This window comes from Paroedura picta, chromosome 10 (genome assembly GCF_049243985.1).
Source record: "Paroedura picta isolate Pp20150507F chromosome 10, Ppicta_v3.0, whole genome shotgun sequence".
NCBI classification, from domain to species: domain Eukaryota; kingdom Metazoa; phylum Chordata; class Lepidosauria; order Squamata; family Gekkonidae; genus Paroedura; species Paroedura picta.
The window spans coordinates 15,732,103-15,753,940 of NC_135378.1; the positions used below are offsets into that span (position 1 = coordinate 15,732,103).

At 47.6% G+C, this 21,838-nt stretch overlaps 1 protein-coding gene across 1 annotated transcript in view; it reads left to right on the forward strand.

The window, feature by feature from the left end:
- The window catches only part of SEL1L3 (SEL1L family member 3), a 44,239-nt gene that overhangs the window by 19,271 nt on the left and 3,130 nt on the right, over positions 1-21,838 (forward strand). Inside the window, exons 10-23 of the mRNA XM_077301490.1 lie at positions 585-796; positions 996-1,175; positions 2,682-2,801; positions 4,450-4,590; positions 6,410-6,472; positions 7,317-7,493; positions 8,604-8,731; positions 9,659-9,742; positions 13,335-13,425; positions 14,120-14,204; positions 15,020-15,129; positions 18,089-18,216; positions 19,045-19,147; positions 19,230-19,305. Of these exons, the coding sequence (XP_077157605.1) occupies positions 585-796; positions 996-1,175; positions 2,682-2,801; positions 4,450-4,590; positions 6,410-6,472; positions 7,317-7,493; positions 8,604-8,731; positions 9,659-9,742; positions 13,335-13,425; positions 14,120-14,204; positions 15,020-15,129; positions 18,089-18,216; positions 19,045-19,147; positions 19,230-19,305 (1,698 nt within the window). The remainder of the gene's footprint in view (positions 1-584; positions 797-995; positions 1,176-2,681; positions 2,802-4,449; positions 4,591-6,409; positions 6,473-7,316; positions 7,494-8,603; positions 8,732-9,658; positions 9,743-13,334; positions 13,426-14,119; positions 14,205-15,019; positions 15,130-18,088; positions 18,217-19,044; positions 19,148-19,229; positions 19,306-21,838) is intronic.

Genomic DNA, 21,838 nt, shown 5'->3' on the forward strand with positions numbered 1-21,838 from the left:
AAGCACTGCGGAGCAGTTTGCTCACCCCCACCCCCCAAGGCCTTTTTGGGGTGGCAGGAGTGGGGGGGGCAGGCCTTTTGGGGAGGGGGAGCTTTGGGGGGCAGCCTGTTTTTCCCCGTTACCCCCCAAAGGCCCACTGAGGCCTCCGCAAGCCCCAGTGGGCCTTTTCGGGGTGGGGGGGAAGTGCTGGGGGGAACTCCACTCTTCCCCATGCTGGCCTGGGCAGCCCTGGCAAGGCCATGGCTGCAGCTGCTTGGGGCAACGGTAGCACTGTTGGGGGCTCCCTCCCTCCTCCCCCCACTGCCCCCAGACTTAGTCCCTGGCCCTCTGCCCTCCCTCCCATCTCCAGCCACTTGCCTACCTTACCGGTGGCTGGCACTTCTTCCATATGGAAGAAGTTGGAGGGGGAGGTGATCAGGAGTGGGACATACCTCCTGATTGGCTATTCGTTGGACGGACAGCCAATCAGGAATGGGACAGCCAGGATAGCCTCTCTGATTGGTGTTCAGGTGATGAGTCCCAGTTCCACCCAGCACCCACTTACCCTTTTATTATGAGGAACAGATATATATTTGCATTTTCAGTTCCCGAAAGCCAGGAGGATGCCGTGTTAGAAACCGGACGCCGGATCTTTGAGAAAGCTGCTCAGAATCTATCCAGGGCTGATGGCTTGAATCATGTCAACTCCTCGGTCTTATCTCTGGTGTACTCCAGCTGTTGTGGTTATCACAGGGCTTCCTATGTCCTGGCTGTGATCTTTGACATTGGACTGGGCGTGGCTGTTGACCCAAACCAGGTAAGAAGCAAGTTTTGACTCTCAGAGAAGCTAATCTGGGATATCAAAGTGAGGGTTTAAGGCATTCCAGGACTTAAAAAATGGACGAGACCTTTTCAGCATCTGCTGTTGTTTACTGGCTGGTTGCATGCCTGATTTTCAGCTTTGCACTTTTTCTCTTATTTCTCAACTCACATTTCTGTTGCTTTGTTTTTACCAGGGGCTGCTGTACAGTTTGATCGCTGCTCAGGGAGGAGATAGGCTGGCTTTGATCAGCCTTGGATACAAGCACTACCAAGGCATTAATGGCTACCCGCACGATCTGGAATTGTCATACGCCTACTATAGCGATGTTGCTGTCAAGACCCCCCACGATCATCAGACTGCAGAAGGAGACCAAGTAAAGGAAATATGCAATGTCCCAATTTATTTTCCTGCCTAGCAACATTTTAATGCATTTGCCTAAATGCATGTAATGCATTTATATCCCGCCTTTCTGCCTTGCATCCAGTTAATTGTTGCCTCCAATTCAGAATTATTGTCTGCAACATAATATACACCATGCAAAATGCCAAAGGAGCAAACCAGGGAACTCGGAGCCTGCTCCTAGGTTCTCTCCCCTAACTGGTTACCAGTTGTAGCCCAGATCAAGTTTAAACTTCTGGTTTTAGCCTTTAAGACCATCATTGGCTTGGACCCTGCCTATCTGAGGGACTGCTTCTCTCCTTATGCTCCCTGCAGGACTCTTCACTCTGCAGGTTCTATTCTGACCCAGGGGAATGGCGTCTGGTCTCGACCAGGGCCGGGGCTTTTTTGATCCTGGCCCTGACCTGGTGGAATGAGCTCCTGAAAGAGCTACAGGCCCTGACAAAGTTGTCAGAGTCCCACAGGGCCTGTAAAATGGAGCTCTTCTGCCAGTCCTTAGTTGAAGCCAGAGCAAAGAAGATTGAGGGCCCTCCTCAGGCAGTGCTAGAACATCAGCAGACCCCATACCCTGAGGTGGACGGTGGCCTGGACAGGTTGCGTAGAGGAGGGGGATTTTTTGCCGCTGTAATGCCCCACGAGAGCCAGTTTGGTGTAGTGGTTAGGAGTGCAGACTTCTAATCTGGCATGCCGGATTCGATTCTGCGCTCCCCCACATGCAGCCAGCTGGGTGACCTTGGGCTCACCACGGCACTGAGAAAGCTGTTCTGACCAAGCAGTGATATCAGGGCTCTCTCAGCCTCACCCACCCCACAGGGTGTCTGTTGTGGGGAGAGGAATGGGAAGGCGACTGTAAGCCGCTTTGAGCCTCCTTCGGGTAGAGAAAAGTGGCATATAAGAACCAACTCTTCTTCTTCAGCTTAGGGCTGATCCTGCGTTGAGCAGGGGGTTGGACTAGATGGCCTGTATGGCCCCTTCCAACTCTGATTCTATGATTCTACAGTATTATCAGGGCTCTCTCAGCCTCCCCTCCCTCACAGGGTTCTGTTGTGGGGTGAGGAAAGGGAAGGTAAATGTAAGCCGCTTTGAGCCTCCTTCAGTGAAGATTCAAGGGGGTGGCAGGTTAAAGTGGTTGAGCAATATGGTGGTGAGTGTCCTGCATAGTGCAGGGGGTTGGACTAGATGACCCAGGAGGTCCCTTCCAACTCTATGATTCTGTGATTCTAGCAGTGGCTCTCCAAGGAAGTTCTTTCTCACCCCGGCCACCAGAATGACTTTAATTAGGAGATGCTGGAGGCTGAACCTAGGGCAATGTCTGTGAGAAAGCATATGCTTTTTTTCTGACCGTTGATCCTTCAGCCTCACCTTAGAAGTGACCCAAAGGTGTTAACAAAATGGAGCAATGCCAAGTGTGAGAACAGAACCCACCTGCCATTTTGGGAGAAGTGAGGGCGGGTCTAATGCTTCCTTTCTTTTGCTCTAGGCCTTTGTAGAAGTAATAAGGCTTCAGGATGACAACTTGCTGAAAACTCAAACCAAAGAGAATGGCGACCTCTTTATGTGGCTGAAATATGAAGCAAGCAGAGGAAATGCAGCTGCCCAGGTAGATGAGCTTGGGGGTACGTGCAAATTCAGCAAACCCAGAGGCCTGTGAGAGCCACTGCTGGTCAGAGAATGCAGAATTGAACCATGTGAATAGGGTTGCCAACACTGGGGTAGAAAATACCTTGAGATTTTTTTTTAGGGGGAGTATGGGGAGGGGAGGGTTTGGGGAAGGGAGAAATCTCAGCAGGATAAGGTAAAGGTAAAGGTATCCCCTGTGCAAGCACCGAGTCATGTCTGACCCTTGGGGTGACACAGTCTAGCGTTTTCATGGCAGACTCAATACGGAGTGGTTTGCCAGTGCCTTCCCCAGTCATGACCGTTTACCCCCCAGCAAGCTGGGTACTCATTTTACCAACCTTGGAAGGATGGAAGGCTGAGTCAACCTTGAGCCGGCTGCTGGGATTGAACTCCCAGCCTCATGGGCAAAGCTTTCAGACGGCTGCCTTACCACTCTGCGCCACAAGAGGCTCTCTCAGCAGGATATATCGCCATAAAGTCAACTTTCCCAAGCAGCCATGTCCTCCATTGATCTGTGTTGTCTGGAGATCAGTTATAATGATGGGAGATTTCTGGGCCCCACTTGGAAGCTGGCAACCCTCTATGTAAGCCTGTGGTTTGATTCAGGCAGGCTGATGCACCATTTTCATCAGGCAGATCTGCAGGGTCATCCTACATAGAGTTACTCCAATCTTAGTGCACTGAACTCAATGGGCATAAGTGAGGGGGAAGGGGTGGTAACTCCGTAAGGGTAGATCTCTGAAATCTGACCTCAAATCTCTGCTATCTAAGTGCATGCACAGCCAGAGGCAGTGGCTGAGGATATATGAATACCCCCATTGAAATGTTACGCATGGAAGCGTATGGCTGAAATATAAGAGGATCCCGGTTCTAGGAAGGTGGTTTATGCACTGGCCTGGATTGTCACACCATGCCCAGAAGTAGATGTATTTAGAGATTACCTTACAGCAGAATCCTATGCAGAGTTCTTCCAGTCTAAGTTTGCTGAAATTAATGGACTGTAACAGCTCTGTGTAGGATTGCATCTCTATTTTCCACATTCTTTTTTTCCCCACTGGTGTTTTCCTGTTGTTTTGGGGGGAGGGGGGATGATCTATTTCAGGGGTAGTCAACCTGTAGTCCCCCAGATGTTCATGGACTACAATTCCCATGAGCCCCTGCCAGCAAACGCTGGCAGGGGCTCGTGGGAGTTGTAGTCCATGAACATCTGGAGGACCACAGGTTGACTACCCCTGATCTATTTCACATGTGTTCTGCTTCCTCTAGTGCAGGGGTAATCAAACTGCGGCCCTCCAGATGTCCATGGACTACAATTCCCAGGAGCCCCTGCCAGCAAATGTTGGCAGGGGCTTCTGGGAATTGCATTCCATGGACATCTGGAGGGCCGCAGTTTGACTACCCCTGCTCTAGTGGTTGATTCAGTATCACAGTGCATTATGTCTGACAGGTCTGCCTGTAGATTTAAACTGCTAATTTTTAATGCTAACACAAAGGCATGTAATATTGAACCGACCACAGAATAGAAAGAGACCCGAAGCAACAGGAACCGACAAGCAAGGAAAACGAGAGGCAGAAAAGCTCACAATCAGTTTTACTTGATATTTATTTGTGTTTTTGTCTTGTTACAGCAACGGCTAGGACAGATGCTTTTTTGGGGTCAGCAGGGAGTAGAAAAAAATCCTGAAGCAGCTGTGGAGTGGTACGCAAAGGGGGCCTTGGAAACCGAAGACCCTGTATCCCTCTATGATTTTTCCATTGTGTTGTTCAAGGTAAGGTGCGCTCTGGGCCGTCCGAAGCTGAGTCACATTTTTTAAACTCCACTGAAGATGGAGAAGAGCAGAACTCTCCCTAGGATGGCTGTGTCAAAATTCATACAAAGACCCTTCCAAAGTGGCAACAGGTATTTCATGATAAAATATATGAGTTCAATTTTTCCCCTCCCCAGTTTGGCCATGATTCTTGATCAGTTGATTCTATGTAGCTCATCGATAATCCTAACCATTTCTGCGCTTTCCAACATCATGATCAATCCACCCCACAGAGTCCACGGAATTACTGCCAGCTTTCAATATTGGTTATTTTAGTAGTTATTTATAATCCTTGACACATTTTCTGCAGGAGCACAGTTCATCTACACTACATTATATATTAGCAAGGCTTTCCGATGTTTCTGGTTTTACATCTTGAACTCCTGTGTGTCTTCAAGTTTAATCCATGGATAGTATAAATAATTTTCACATAAGTCAGAATAGTTCTTCTAGTAGAGGCTGTGGTCCTAAACAGAGTCCTAAACAGAGATGTATCCTTCTAAGCCCATTGACTTCAGTGGATTTAGAAGGGTGAAACTCTGTTTCGGATCACACAATACCTTCTGTATCTTTCAGGAGCATTCTGTCATGGCCCTACATTCTGAATTCTGACATTTATTCACAATTTATTTATTTAGAGAATTAGTATCCGCTTTTCATGTTTAAAGAACTTTTCAAAGAGGCAAAAAATAAAATCATAAGAAGATGCTGAATTGTATCCTAAATGCCTTACAGAGAACATAAGAAGAGCCCTGCTGGATCAGACCAGTGGTCCATCTAGTCCAGCATCCTGGCTCACACAGCGGTCAACCAGAGCCAGCATGGTTAAGAGTGGTGGACTATAATCTGGAGGACCAGGTTTAATTCCCCACTCCTCCACATGCAACCAACCTTGGGCCCATTACAGTTCTGTAGTTACAGTTCTCAGAGAGCAGTTCTGACAGAGCTCCCTCAGCCCCATGTGTCTCACAGGGTGTGTGTTGTGGGGAGGGGAAGGGAAAGGTGCTTTTAAGCCGCTTTGGGACTCCTTCATGTAGCGAATATAAAAAATAAACTATTATTAGTAGTAGTATTACGACAGTTTGTTTGCAAAATGCAATTTTTACATCTAGCAGAAGTTGTTACTATGTTCCAAGCACTGACCAGCCCTGCTATTGCATAACAGACAAGGTTGTTTCCCATAGTTCTTCATTCTGTGTTGTCAATTTAATTGTACAACGTCCTGTGCAAGAAATTGGCACCACCTTTCTTGGAGGTTGTGTGACAAGTAGCTGGAAGCCTGTTGCATTTTTTCAGGATACTTACCTGTGGCTGCTGGTATGCACGTTCCTCTTTGGGAATCGGAAAATATTGATATTTCATCCATGCCTTCTCCATTCCACCATGAATTATACAAGAAATTGTTTAAGTGAAAACATTTGCCAGTTAAATGCTTTTTAAAAGTGAATGCAAGCACCAGGTGAATATCCCACCCATCCATTCAATGTTTCATCAAAGAGCTGTTGAATTAGGAGGCCAGAGGTAGGTAACAGAACATGGTCAGTCACTGGAAATAGATCCATAAACTGAATTCATACTTTCCAGGCCTGAATGCTGTTTTGTTTTTTTACATTCTGTATACTTTCCTTGTAACATCCTATTCTTGCTTGAGCTGTGGATACTCTCCTCCTCTTCATCTCTTCATCAGACTCTCCTTATGTGAGCAATTGCACTTTTTTAGGGTAACAGGAAAAACCGAGGCTGCTTTCCGTAACTCTGCAATTGATTCTTTGTCACCCAGGGTCAAGGTGTGCAAAAAGACCGACGACTTGCTCTGCGCCTGATGAGAAAAGCTGCCGCAAAGGTAATTTAATATAGCGGGTTTCTCGATTGCTCCCATCTGGATCTCGTCTGCAGACAGCCATTGGAAATAGGGTTGTCAGTTCTCACTTGGGAAGTACCTGGAGATTTGGGGGTTGGAGCCCGAGGAGGGTGGGTTTGCAGTGGGGCAGGACTTCAGTAGGGTACAATGCTATAGAGAGAACCTTCCAAAGTGGCCATTTTCTCCAGGAGAACTGATCTCTGTGGCCTGGAGAGCAGTCACAATCCCAGGAGAGCTCCAGCCACCAACTCTAGTGCTGTCCCATATACTGTTCCCATATAGAGCAGCCTTTGCTCATGGAAAGCTAGGATGTCAGGGAGGAATCATGACCCTTGCTTGCTTTCCATATGCAACAAAGTCTTGCTGTATTCATATGACCCTCCAGGAGCCAGCTTGGTGTCATGGTTAGGAGGCTTCTAACCTGTAGAAGCATGTTTGATTCCTTATTCCTGGGTGACCTTGGGCCAGTCACAGTTCTCTCAGAGCTCACTCAGCCTCACCTACCACACAAGGTGTCTGTTGTGGGGAGAGGAAAGGGAAGGCGACTGTTAGCCTCTTTGAGACTCCTTTGGGTAGTAAAAAGCAAGCTACAAAAGCCTAGCTCTTCTTTTCCTCTTCTTTCTTTTCCTGCATGTTCATGAAAGATTTTCAGCACTCAGCCAGAACTGTGGGAAACCCCAGGATTTTACTGGGGGTGCCTGGAGTGCTGCAGTGATCCCTGGACTAAATACCATATTTCCCTGACCTCAGGGAGGCCCAGTAAAGACAGGCAGGCACATCAGCGCTTGTGAGATTTCTGCTTCATTCTCGTTCCTTTTACCTGCAGGGTCTGCCTCAGGCAATGAACGGGCTGGGCTGGTATTACCACAACTTTAAGAAAGACTATGCAAAAGCCGCCAAATATTGGTTAAAAGCTGAAGCCATGGGCAGTCCCGATGCCTCCTTCAATCTCGGTGTCCTCTACCTAGATGGGATTTATCCCAATGCGGCTGGTAGAAATCGCGTGAGTATTTGCCGGTGCCGTTGGTGAGAGAGCTCCATCAAAGAGGTCTTGGAAGAAGGACCCCAAGGACATTACCAGACCTCATGAATGGGCTTCAGACATGAACTGTGTCAAGAAGAAGAGTTTTTTGAAGTATTGGGGGTCTGTGTCATGTTTGTCAGTTCTGAAGGGGGCAATTCTGGGGGGAGAGGGTGGGGTTACGTCCACCTTCCAAAGCAGCCATTATCCTCAGGAGAAAATGTCATAATCTCAGGAGAACTTCAGCCACCACCTCAGGCAGCAATTCTCACCTTTTAAACCCCTGAAATGTTCTTAAAACTTCCAGAAACCCCAGAAGTGGTGCAGTCATGCAGAATACGGTTGGGAAGCAGAGCCCACCTGGGGCCCCTCCTCTTCCCACCCCCTCCAGGCCCCTCATTGACCATTTTGAGAGTGAGGTAGCAGGTCACTATGACTACATATGATCATATCATCCAATAAATGTTTAACAACTTGAAAAATATGCAAAATATAATTAACTCCCACCTATTTGGGAATCCCTTCCAGGGCCATCTGGAAACCCCGAGCTGTAATATCACGGCTCCCTCTGCTTCCCCTACTTTACAGGGTGTCTCTGGTGCGGAGAGGAAAGGGAAGGCAAATGTAAGCCACTTGGAGACTCCTTCGGGTAGAGAAAAGCGGTGTATAAGGACCAACTCTTCTTCTTCTTCAGTAATATCAGGACTCTCTCAGCCTCACCTTCCTCACAGGGTGTCTGTTGTGTGGAGAGGAAAGGGAAAGTGACTGTAAGCTGCTTTGAGCCTCCTTCTGGCAGAGAAAAGCAGCATATAAGAACCAACTCCTCCTCCTCTTCTTCTTCTTCTTCAAGACTGTTCTTAGCAAACAGTGAGCTCCCTCAGACATGTCTCTTGGTGGCTTTGCTGGAAATGTTCTGGCACGTACCCAGACCCTCACGTACATGATAGGGAGATGGCTTGTCCCTTCATCCCCTTTGCTAGAATATTTTTTTGAAGTTTCTTTCCCCCTCTCCTGTGTCAGATGACTTAAAACTAGGTGAAAAGTTAATGAGAGACGTTCATTTTTCCCCCTACCATTTTGTTTCTTTTGTAGTCCATGGCCGCTGATTATTTCCATAAAGCAGCAGAAGAAGGCCACATGGAAGGGACGTTGAGGTGCTCTCTGCATTACATGACAGGAGACTTGCCAAGTTTCCCCAGAGACCCTGAAATGGCAGTCATGTAAGTAACTCCTAAGAAATTGTCAAGGGGATCTCATTTCACTAGAACTGCACCTGAAGTTAGAATTAATGTAATTTGAAAACTCCCTCTGTTTCGCCAAGATATACAGTCTGCCCCAGTCATTCTGGGGGGCCCTGGAACATTTGAAGGGGTCTACATTGAGGAAAATGTGAGAAGGGGAACCCAAAGGGCTTTTTTTTTGGCGGAGGGGTAGTAACTGAACTGATAAAATACCATTTTGTCCTACATTTTGTTAACAATTGGTAGAAAGTTCGACCTTCATCAAGGGAAAGAAAAAGATATCATGTGATCCATTTCTTCGTGTGTGCTTGAATTAACTCATTCAAGGGGGGAAAATTAACACACATGCTTCTCTTGGTTGAATTTTTAAAGATTTTTTTAAAGAATGCTGGCAGGGGCTCATGGGAATTGTAGTCCATGAACATCTGGAGGGCCACAGTGGCCACCTACTATAGGGGCCCTGCAACCTGAGAAGAGCTCTTAAAAAGGCCCTGACAAAAAGGTTTGAGAATGGCTGATCTACTTCATGCGTCCCCAACGTGGTGCCCACCAAGTGTTCTTAGAAAATGAGTGGAATCAAGTGTGGCTTTTCCCCAGATGTGGAGATTTAAACAATTGTGCGGCTTTCAAAAACATTCCTTTGGCAGCATCTGCCACCACAGCACAAGAATCTTCACTAGGGCAGCCATTGTGGGACTGGCCCTGCCTCCTGGGGCTGCCACTCAGTGATTCAGTTGATTCAGGTTGTACCAAATCAGAACCAAAAAGGAACAATTTCCTCCCTTGGTCCAAATCCCTAGTATTTACTAGCTAAAAACTTGGCTTCAAGCCTTGCATTTTAATGTTTTAATATTTAATTAATTAAAAATTAAATTAATTAAAAATATTCAATATTTTCCCTTGCAGCTGGGCAAAATACGTGGCAGAAAAGAACGGCTATTTGGGCCACGTCATTCGAAAAGCCCTCAACGCTTATCTGGATTCGTCATGGTAGGTTCCTTTTCTGCTAGTAAATATTGATTTTGGATCTGTGTGTGTGTGCGTTGGCCGCTGCGGAATGGATTGGGTGACAGGACAACATGCCTTTCCTGTTCATGGGGCAGGAGGGATTAGGGACCAGAACTTGGCTCCCTTTGCTTCTTTGGCGTCCAAGCATGCCCACTCCGGCATGCCTCCCTTGATCACAACTGCTGTTGTGATCAGGGGAGGCATGCCAGAGTGGGCGTGCTGAACTCCTTCCTCCTTTTCCATTACTGGAATCAAAGGTTGTCCCCATGCTGCCTTTATCCCTCCATGTGGGGGGAAATACCTCCATTAGCCCAGGTCTCATTCCGCACACGTTGGATAATGCACTTCCAGTGTGCTTTTGCAGCTGGAGTTTCCTGTGCAAAATAAGAAGATCTGCTTCCAAAGTGCACTGAAAATGCTTTATCCAACCTGTGCAAAATGCAGCATAACCTGGTAATTCGGAATCTGCAGGACATCAAATGCAATGGCCTTTGAGGCAGATAATTTCAGTGATATTGATCTAAATGACAATGGACTGCTGTTTAGTGGTGGCCTCGATCCAAGGTCTTTGCAGACAGATGTGCCACTGCCCAGATTGCCAGCTGCATTTTACAGAAGACTGAGCCAAAATCTCTATGCTGTTGAGGCATTTTGGGTACTGCCGCCTCACACATCGTATGCTGCCCGCAGTCCTTCCAATACCTGCAATCACCATTTAGTGTGAATAGGGCAATGCACATAGCTTCAAGCTCGGTGCCCACAAAACAAACCTGGGTTTCCGATCTAGGGTTGGAGGGTGCAGCATCATGGAAAGATCTTTAAAAATGCAGCTTTGTATACTTACCAGAAGTCCTTCCTGGAAATGACAAGGGGTAACTCTAGGAATCAACTCTATTGTCAAACTGCTGATTCCTAGAGCTACCCTTTGTCACTTCTGGTAACTACCTAAGGTTGCATTACAAAAATAACCCCCCTGCTGACATTTCCAAGCAATGGCAGACAATGGGATCTGGGGGGGCGAGATCTCCCATGCCCATTGGGAGACCATTCTGGTCATGTGTAGTGTACTGACTGAAGCTGGAAAATATATACTCTGGTGCATGTCGAGAGGATCACACATAATACACTGTCCTGGTGAGCAAGGTAGGATCATAAGATACAGGAAGAGCCCTGCTGGATCAGACCAGAGGTCCATCCAGTCTAGCCTGCTTTCTCACACCGTGGCCAACCAATTCCTCTAAAGGGTCAATTGCAGGGCAGAGAAGCCAAGGCCTTTGCTTGGTATTGTCTCCTGGCTCTGGGATTCAGAAGTTTCAGTGTGGGATTTCCTTGAGTTACCATGGCCAGTAGCCACTGATAGACGTATTCTCCGTGAATCTGTCTAAGTCCGCTTTTTAAAACCTGTAGGAGTGCCAAGCATATAATGCTAGAAAAGAGCAGAACTCTGCAAGGAAAGAAGAAAAGCAGAAGAAAGCACCCAGATGAAATGACACAGCTAAGCCAGCCAAACCCCAATGGAATGACAACGCCAAACTCCTCAGGGGGACAGGGGTGTGACACATCCCATTCCTGTCTTATACCGCCCGAACAACTAAAACCAAAGCCCAGCAACTGTTCACCCACACTCCACACTTGGGCACAGAGAGGTTCCCATCTTGCTATGTCCTACCTCTGAAGATGCCAGCCACAGGTACTGGCAAAACTTCAGGGACTCAAACGACCAGACCACGGCCACACAGTCCAGAAAACCCACAACAGGCAATTGATTCCGGCCGTGAAAGTCTTGACAATTCAAAGCTAGCAGGTGTCTTTTTGTTTCTGGTTTGGCCAGCAGAGGTCGCTGTTGTTGTTGTGGGACTGTTGTTACAGTTCTAGCCCTGCTCCCAGACTCTTTGGGTCACAGAAGGTCTGTGTATTACAATTAGATGGCTGCTCTGGGAAGAGGGTGGATGGGTTTAGGACGGGCATGTTGGAAAACTAGAGGGGCGGCCAGCACCCTTCATCCCAGCCACCTTTCCCAAGAGGGGCTGGATACAAATGGGACAAAAATGGTTGGGGAGATCTTTGCAAGAGGCAAGGAAACAGCCCCGGGGGGGGGGGGGGCGGTATAGACATCTCTCCCAACGGTGTTTAAAATTCCCCCCTCGTATGGCTTTGCACGATCCTAACCAGCAGGAGTCCCAGTCTCCAGGGGGTGACTGGACATCTCCTGCCATTAGAATTGATCTGCAGGTAGCAGAGATCAGTTCCCCTGGAGAAGGGAAATGGCATCTAGGAAGCATGGCAATGGAGCCATCTCCCCTCAGAGTCCCTTCCCTCCCCACATTCTGCATTCCCAGGTTCCACCCCAAAATCTCCTTCACGTCCCCTGCAAGTAGTGTGTACCCAGAGGCGGTACTATGGGCCCTGTGGCACAAGGGCCCTGCAGTGCTATATGGCTGGGGGGCCTTCACTCTCTGATTGTTAGGGGTCTTCCTACTCATGTGGCTGCAGGAATGGGGAAAAAGAGCTGTGCATTGCTTCCAAAGCTCCTGCTATCCGTAGAAAGGGTGCCCTGCTGTCACAGCACAAATAACCGGGTCACTTGTGTTTGGCTAAGGCCCCACAGAAGAGCCTCTTGTGGCGCAGAGTGGTAAGGCAGCCGTCTGAAAGCTTTGCCCATGAGGCTGGGAGTTCAATCCCAGCAGCCAGCTCAAGGTTAACTCAGCCTTCCATCCTTCCGAGGTTGGTAAAATGAGTACCCAGCTTGCTGGGGGGTAAACGGTAATGACTGGGGAAGGCACTGGCAAACCACCCCGTATTGAGTCTGCCATGAAAACGCTGGAGGGCGTCACCCCAAGGTTCAGACATGACTCGGTGCTTGCCTTTAAGGCCCCTTACCTTTACCTTTAAGGCCCCACAGATCCTTAACCTTGCTCTGGGGCTATGGATCCCATGAATTTCAGCTGGGGCTGTGTGGACCCCAAAACCCTCTCCCAAATTACCCACAAACCAAGGCCCCAAGAAGACAAGCCTACATAGGAAGGGTTTCTGGAAGCACAAAAGTCTGAGAAGCGAAGGTTGAACAGAGGGACATAGAGAGCCAGCCTAATGCAAGGGCTAAAAGCAGCGGCTTCTAATCTGGCAAGGTGGGCTTGTGTCCCCCCTCCTCCACATGCAGCCAGCTGGGTGACCTTGGGCTGTTCACAGTTCTCTTAGAGCTGTTCTCTGTGGTATTCCTTTACGGCTAGAGTCAACCTCTAAAGCAGCCATTTCCTCCAGGGGAAGGCATCCCTGTCACCTGCTGCTCAGTTGTAATCCCATGAGATCTCCAGCCACCACCTGGAGGTTGGGAACCCTGCCCAAGCACTTTTCTGCTGTTGAAAAACAGCAGTGTGTGTGTGCGCGTGTGTGTGTGGGGGGTCATCGGGTGGCTTTCCGAGAAGTTCCTCCGTCAATGCTGATCTAAGAAATCCACGATAGATTTCCAAGGAGGGTTCCATGGAATAGGGCTGGGAAACCGCCCCCGTGTTTGATGGTGTTCATTGGGCTTCTCTTCTTTTTCGTTCTGTCGGATCTGCCGCTCTCCTTTTAGGCATGAAGCTTTGCTGTATTACATTCTGTCTGCAGAGACCGGGATCGAAGTGTCTCAAACCAATTTAGCACACCTCTGCGAAGAGAGACCGGTAAGTTCACGTCTTCACAATGGCTTCCCCATTTAAAATGTCTACAGATGTTGCTGTTTGTTTTTTATGTGTTTTTTTTAATACTTGCCCTGGATTCTCTTCCCTCCTGTTTATTACTTGATCTCACCTGGTCTAGGCAGAGTTTTTACTCTTGCTAGGAGGAATGCCCAACTCTGATAGAATGCAGGCAGCTGGGTAATTTTTGGGCTAGTCACGGTGCTTTCAGAGCTATTCTCAACAAGCAGTTCTCTCCAAACTCTCCCAGCCTCATCTACCACACAGGGTGTCGGTTGTGTGAACTGCTTCGAGACTCCTTTGGGTAGTAAAAAGCAGAGTACAAAACCCAACTCTTCCTTGTAAAACAGATTCAGTCTCATATTTTATTGGAATGCCCTCTATATTCTACCCTAAGATGCCATTCCATGCCACTCCGGCCAGTGAATTTCAATGATTTTAATCCAGGCAGATGGCTGTGACTCTCCAATGAAAGGCCTAATATAACCTTGGATGTTGCCAAACTTTTAAAATTCCTTTTGTCTTTTGGGAAATAAAGAGAGACGGGGAATGAAAGGTCAGGTCCTTATCCTGTTCTAGGCACTGAGTTGCAGAGCTTTGGTCGGAAAAAAGACAGGAAAAACGTTGCTTGTAAAGCAAGTCTGAGTCTTTTCCCCCCTCCCTGCCTCTTCCCTCCCAGAATGTGGCAAAAAGGTACTTCGCTACTGACTGCGTCTGGAGATACTATAATTTTTCCGTTTCTCAGCACAATGCTCCTGCGTTGGGTATGTATAATTCCTTCTTCAAGATGGCACTCGGTTTGGTAATACAAAAGGCCCTTCGTCCTCATGGTAGCCTGATACTTGGCCAGCAGACAGCAGGATTCTAATCCAGACCCTGTGCTAACAGGTGGCCGATCTGAACCACTGGGATTTGTGGTATAACTAAGGTTGCCACCCTCCAGGTGAGACCTGGGAGTCTCCTGCTATTACCGTTAATCTCCAGACAAGAGAAAATAGTTCCCCTGAGAAAAACGGGTGATCTGAAGGTGGACAGAATGGCATGGCCTCCTGTTTGAGGTCCCTCCCTGCCCCAAGCCCCTCCGCAGGCTCCACCCCCACCTGCCCCACATCCCCAGGTATTTCCCAACCCAGAGCTACCAAGCCTAGTCCTAACCTAACTGCCTTGCAAAGGGTAGGAAAGGAATCCCCTTTGCAGTCTTTAATTTATCTGAAAAGAGCTGGGACCTGTATGGAGAAGGTGAATGAGGAGATCAGGACTACATGTTACATTTTGTTCCATGATCATTTTTTCTTTTCCAAATGCAGCTACCAGGGCGGCTTTTTCCAAGGGATTCTGATCCAGGGCTTGTGCTAGCAGGTGGCTGACCTGAACCCTTTCTTCCCTGGCTGCTTTCTCACTGAAACATGTTGCCCTAGAGCTCTTTTTCACACACCCTGGAGAAATATAGATGCTCCTCAAAGCAGTTTTGCCCTTGGTGGTTGCTGGGAGCACTTTCTAGGACCAAAGCCTCCAACGTTTCCTTCTCGAGAACTTGGAATAACCTCCCTGACTTGGAATAACCTGTTTGTTTCCCTAGCTTATTTGAAGGTCGGCGATTTCTACTACTACGGATATCAGAACCAATCCAAAGACTTGGATCTGTCGGTACAGATGTATGCCCAGGCAGCGTTGGATGGAGACGCACAGGTAAGTGGCCCCTAGTTGAGACAGAACAGCAAGATTGCACCCTGTCTGCCCTGATAAACAGGACATGATGTCTGGCTTCATTTTAGACCCTTGTGGGGTCCATCAGGTAGGTCTTGAATCCATCCTGCAGTCCACACAAAGAACAGAGTGGCCAGAGCTACATACCACAACAAAACATTAGATCAGGGGTAGTCAAACTGCGGCCCTCCAGATGTCCATAGAATACAATTCCCAGGAGCCCCCTGCCAGCGAATGCTGGCAGGGGGCGATGGGAATTGTAGTCCATAGACATCTGGAGGGCCGCAGTTTGACTACCCCTGCATTAGATAGTATTAGATAGCCCAAGATGATGACCTATTCAGGGATTTACAAGTGTTTAAATCAGTAATGTGGATTACTCTCTTTTGGACTGTGGCTAATGCCTTTTGGTAAAAAGGAAGTTATAGACATAGAGTTGCCAGGCTCCAGGTGGTAGCTGGAGATCTCCCAGAATTACAACTGGCTTCTGGGTTACAGAAATCTGCTTCCATAGAGAAAATGGGTGCTTTGAACGTGGACTGTATTGGTGCTATACCTTACTGAGATCCCTCTCTAGGTTTCAACTCCAAATCCCCAGGTATCCTCCTATCCAGAGCTGGCAACCCCATGTAAAGGTAAAGGTAAAGGTATCCCCTGTGCAACCACCGGGTCATGTCTGACCCTTGGAGTGACGCCCTCCAGCGTTTTAATGGCAGACTCAATACGGGGTGGTTTGCCAGTGCCTTCCCCAGTCATTACCATTTACCCCCCAGCAAGCTGGGTACTCATTTTACCGACTTCGGAAGGATGGAAGGCTGAGTCAACCTTGAGCCGGCTGCTGGGATTGAACTCCCAGCCTCATGGGCAGACAGCTTCAGATAGCATGACTGCTGCCTTACCACTCTGCGCCACAAGAGGCAACCCCATGTAGTAGGTTCAAAATAAATGTACGAAAAATGTACCGTTTCAGATCTGGCTGAAAATGATTTGACCGAATGCAAAAGGCATGAATACCCCTTTACCTTTTCGGATTCGGCCAAATCGGAAAGATTCCGGACATGTCATCAGCTGACAGGCGCTCTGACTGCTTCCTTTTAACTGTGTCCAGTGCACACCTCAGCTGTTGGTTCCAGGCATCCACTCCATTTCAATGCCTCCCCATTTGGGAAGGCATTTAAATGGAACAGGAAGAACGCCCGTCATCATCAGCTGCTCGGGGCATTTGGCCACAGTTAACTGTGGCCCGCACAGTGATCAGCTGATGATGACAGGTGTCCTGCCTCCTCCTTTTAAGTCGCTCCCCAGTTGGGGAAGGATTTAAAAGGAGCAAGTGGGGCAGGTGTCATGAGCTGATCAGGGCACACTCTTTCCCCTGCCTTCTCAGGGACTGGCAGTTAAGCACAGATAAGCCGAAAAAGTGCCAGAATCAGCATTGATTTGGGTACTTTTCAGCTTATTTGAGCCAAACTATCCATGCTTATTATGTAGACTCTTAAAAAGGTAAAGGTATTCCCTGTGCAAGCACCGGGTCATGTCTGACCCTTGGGGTGACGCCCTCCAGCGTTTTCATGGCAGACTCAATACAGGGTGGTTTGCCAGTGCCTTCCCCAGTCATTACCATTTACCCCCCAGCAAGCTGGGTACTCATTTTACCAACCTCGGAAGGATGGAAGGCCGAGTCAACCTTGAGCCAGCTGCTGGGATCGAACTCCCAACCTCATGGGCAGACAGCTTCAGACAGCATTTCTGCTGCCTTACCTACCACTCTGCGCCACAAGAGGCTCTTATGTAGACTCTTACAAGCAGATAATTGATCAAACTTGCAGTTTCTCATTTTCCTCCATTTGAATATCTGAGATGAAATTAATCATTTATGGTTGTTAGAATGGGCATGAAGAATCTGCTTAGAGGGGAATTCCTTCCAACTCATTTGAGATTGACCGTCCTTATAAATGTTACCTTCAGCTCTTATGGAAAGAGAGGCATAGAAATGTGAACATTTAAAAACACTCACACTAAAAGCATCAGCATCAAAGTTCTTACAGAAGAATAACAATTCTATTCTGCAAAAGCATTGTCAATACTCCCTGTTTTTCAATAGAGTAAAGCCTGCTCAGGAGTGGGTTGACTATACAGGTGGACTGCATAGTCTCTTGGAGGCTCATAGTTCCAGTTGGATGGCAGCAATTCCCAAGCAGGCTCTTCTTCTGGACTTGGTTTGGGCAATCCCTCTTTTGATCACAGTCCTATGAATAAGGTGGAACTTAGTTCTGAGTAGGCCTACTCATGATGGACTTTGGAGCATTCCTATATTCTCATTTTCCTCATTTGTAAGTTTGTGTCTTTGGAGTGGGGAGAGATTCTTCTGTTCTGCCCATATTTTGCTACTTCTTGTAGTCAGTTCAGTATTACACCTGTCTATGTCCAATCATGTCTCCCTGCTTATTTAAACTGCAGGTTTTTATGCTGGACACAAGCCAGTAAAATGTCGAATTGACCACTAGGGGGAGCAAAACACATATGGAACAGCAAAAAAACCCCAAAGGCAGAAGAACTTACAAGCCAGGAAAATGAGAGACTCTGCTCTAATTTAGAATCTTGCTGAGACGCTGCTTCAGTTCTTGTGTGGATATTCTATAACTGTGTAGAAGGACAGGAAGGAAGGGTAGGAGGCAGGAAACCTTGGCTGTTTCAGGTTCCATTTAGTGGCTACACTTTGGGTTAATCTCTCTGTTAACAAAGACGTGATGCCTTGCCAACAGTGCTACATCAGGACTGACACTTGTGCAGCACAGGTTGTAGTGTGCCGGATTCAGTCCTTTGGGAGCAGCATGGGGTCCGTATGACATCATGAATGCAAATGGGAAGGCTGTAATGTTGAAACTGGACCGACTATAACGTAACATTACTAATATATATTGCACCTTGTGTTTTTTTGTAGGGATTCTTTAACTTGGCCCTTCTTCTGGAAGAAGGTTATCCCATCTCCGATCATATTTTAGAACATTTAGATATCAACCGAACTGCTGATGCCAGTCAGACAGCTGTCCTTCAAAAGCTTTATGAAAGGTGAGGCTCTTCTCTTTCTTGCTTTGTGCTGCAGATAACATATTTGGCTCGGTCTCCTTCTTGTCTGTGTATAAGTTTAAACCACGTCCCATTGAGAGCCACCATGACATAGTGGGTGGATTGTTGGAGGAGTATCCTGGTGGGCCCAGGTTCGAATCCCCAGTTCTACCATGGAGCTTGCTGGGTGACCTTGGTCCCATCCCATAGTCTGTCTGAGCCACCTGATAGAGCTGTTGTGAGAAAATGGAGGAAGGAGAAACGGGTGTTCTCAGCTGCTTTGTGTCTCAGCTGGGGAGAAAACTGGGATGTAACTAAAACAATGCAAATGCATGTCTTTTCCTTGCTAGAACTAAAGAGAAAAACCACAAGCAGATTTGTATGTTAGCCTTGCAACCCCGCCCTTCAGTTCGAATCCTGGCACAGTAATTAACGTGCCAGGCTCTCAATCTTTCCAGGCCAGGTTTCCCAGGCATGCAAACCTTTTGACACTACAGGCATTCCTATGAGCATAGGTCAAAATCATAAAACACCTGAAAGCAATATAAGAAAAGAGAGAGAGAGCTGTGGGAAACCACTACACCACTGAAACACAGGTTAAAAAGAGGTCTAAAGAAACATCACTTGGCAAAAGCATAGAACAGGGAAAATCATTAAACAGGCAGGACCATACAATTAGATCAAGGAAGCACTAGATGGCAATATCATGACAATAGGCCCACCCCAGTTTTCTGCTCAGCCATCTGGGCAGGTTCTATTTCCTGTCCCTTCTAGGCAGAATTTTGACCAGTGGCTTTTATATCTTGTTGACTTGTCCATTGTCACCTGCAGATGCTGGAATCAGAGCAACGAAGAATCCATTAGCCCATGTCTCTTAGCCTCCCTTTATCTTCGCCTGCGGATTTTGGCAAAGAACGTTTTGCATTCGTTTCTGGTGCGTACAAGTCGGCTGTCCTTTGATTGAACGCCTGGCGTTTTAAGGCTGTAACTAATATCCGCTTTCCAATTGACTGCAGGTTTACTTCCTGGGCTCCTTCGTCATCGCTTTGTTGGTGGCTATATCTGTCACGCGGTATTCTCCAGCTGCGCTGAGTAAGTTTGCTGGATCAGTAAGAGATCCACGTTTGGAGGAATAAAACTCTCAAAATGGCCCCAATTATTTTCAGCATAGAGGCCTTCATTAATGTCATGTGGTCGTTCCAACTCAATGTCTCAGTAAAGGTCACTCCCAAATATTTGAATATTTGAATGAAGTGCACTATTCAATGAGAATATATCTCCTTGGCCTCCTTCTAAAGGCCATAACTTTGGTCTTGTAATTTATATTTAGAACCAAAGTTATGGTCCTAAAGAGAAGCCCAAGGAGACAGAGACGGGTATGTTAATGGCATCAATAAGTTGAAATGCATATTTGGGGGAGGGGGACGCCAGTGGCAGGGGGGGGGTGGCAGGATGTTTGTTTTGCTGTTTACTGTAAAAAGCCACAGTAAAAGTTCCAATCTCAAATGTTAATGCGTAGAAGAAGAGTTAAAATTAAAATGGGCTTAGTGAAGAGGTTAAGAGCAGCAGCTTCTAATCTGGCGAGTTGGGTTTGATTCCTCACTCCTCCACCACCTACAACCAGCTGGGTGACCTTGGGCTTGTCACAGTCCTATTACAGCTAAACAGAGCAGATCTGTCAGAGCTCTCTCAGCCCCATCTACCTCACAGGGTGTCTGCTGTGGGAGAGACAGGGAGGGTGATTGTAATACCTGCAATGTAGATGGTAAATCTTCTGTGAACAACCTGATGACAGTGAACAGAAGAATAATCCAAATTACAGCAAAATAGAAAAACAGATTTTTTTTGTACCCTGCTTATCACTACCTGAAAGAGTCCCAAAGCAGCTCACAAACACCATTCCCTTCCTCTCCCCACAACAAGGCACCCTCTGAGGTAGGTGGAGCTGAGAGAGTCCTGTGAGAACTGGTCCAAAAGGCCTGTGACTGGCCCACAGCCACCCAGCTGGCTGCAAGTCGAGGAGTGGGGAATTGAACCCAGTTCTCCAGATTAGAGTCTGCCGCTGGCTCTGTGTATGCAACTTAAGCAGCAGACAAACTTAAGCATCAGGTGCAGACAGCAGTCAGGGAGACAAAGAAGAAAACAGACAAGAGAGAAAAGGGACCAACAATTGTCAGGATTGGCTGGTACAGCAGCACAATTCCCAAACGGAGGACCCCAGCTCAGCCTGACTGAGCCCTAGAACAGGGGTAATCAACCTGTGGTCCTCCAGATGTTCATGGACTACAATTCCCATGAGCCCCTGCCAGCGTTTGCTGGCAGGGGCTCATGGGAATTGTAGTCCATGAACATCTGGAGGACCACAGGTTGACTATCCCTGCCCTAGAAGACATGTTAAGCCCTCGGTGGCATCACACTCCGTATCTCCCATGAATGGGCCTTGGAGAAGCACTGCTGGTTGGAAGAAGCCACGCAAGGTGGGCTGACTGGTAGAAGGCGGATTCACGCACTCCTCTCTCTTTCAAATGGCCCAAGCGTGAAATGCTACAGCCTTTCTTGTGCTTGCGGTTCCTAGGCACGATGCAGCCATTTTCCTGGAATTTACTTAGGGTTGCTAACCACCAGGGTGGTTCATCGAACCAAGAAGCAAAACACCAAGTTGAGGCTCTGAAACCACACCAGTTGAATTGGTTTTGCGATGGACTTCCTCAGCAGCCAATATCCCAAAAGAATGAAAACTCAAGCCTAGATTAAGATACAATTCTGTCGTGTGAAATCTCTTCCGGGGGACCTGGTCTACCAACAGGCAGATGCATTGCTTCTTGGTTTGATTATTCTACAACTGAGTGGTCATCGGTTTGTTAGCCTGTGGGGGCTGGCTAAAGATCCAGAATTACAACAGCTCATCAGTTTTCCGGAAGAAAATGGCAGCATTGCATGGTGGGCTCCATGGCATGATGTCCCTTCCTTCCCCAGACCCCCCTTTCCCAGCCTCTCCCCCCCCCCCCAAAAAAAAGGCCAGGCATTTCCCAACCAGGAGCTGGAAACCCAACCAAGGTCCCTTTTCCTGCTCTCTTGCGCAAATCCTCGACACAAAAGAAGCTTGGATAGCAGTGGAGAATTTAATGTGGTAGAGTTTTATTTTCAGCCAATATTATCATTTTTGATAAACCTTGCTTGCAGTTAGCATTCTTATTTTGAGCATGGAAAATCTGAGTTTTATCAATAACTGTTTACCGCCCTAGTCAACTGAAGCATTCCGCTGCATTAAGTGGAAAAAAAAAAGATCCCTAGTAGAATATTAACATGGCAAGATAACAGGTAGTAAGACTAGATAATTCCTTTTACAACTCTCCTGCTTCTTGTCTTCTGGGGCTGGTGGATTGTTTTACAGGGCCATTTTAAGGTCGCGTACCTCTCAGATCGGTAATTTCCCCCTAGAGCTGCACTCAGTGTGAACCGCAGAAGTGACATCTGTTTCTTGCTCCCCAAGTCGACAACGGTGTGGCCCATTCAGAGTCTTCTTCTGTAGAGATGATAGGAACCTAAAACGCAGGCTTAAAAATGCACCAGTGAGCGGCTAGGCTTATAAGGGGCCAGAGGGGAGGGGGTGTGCCTCAACGGC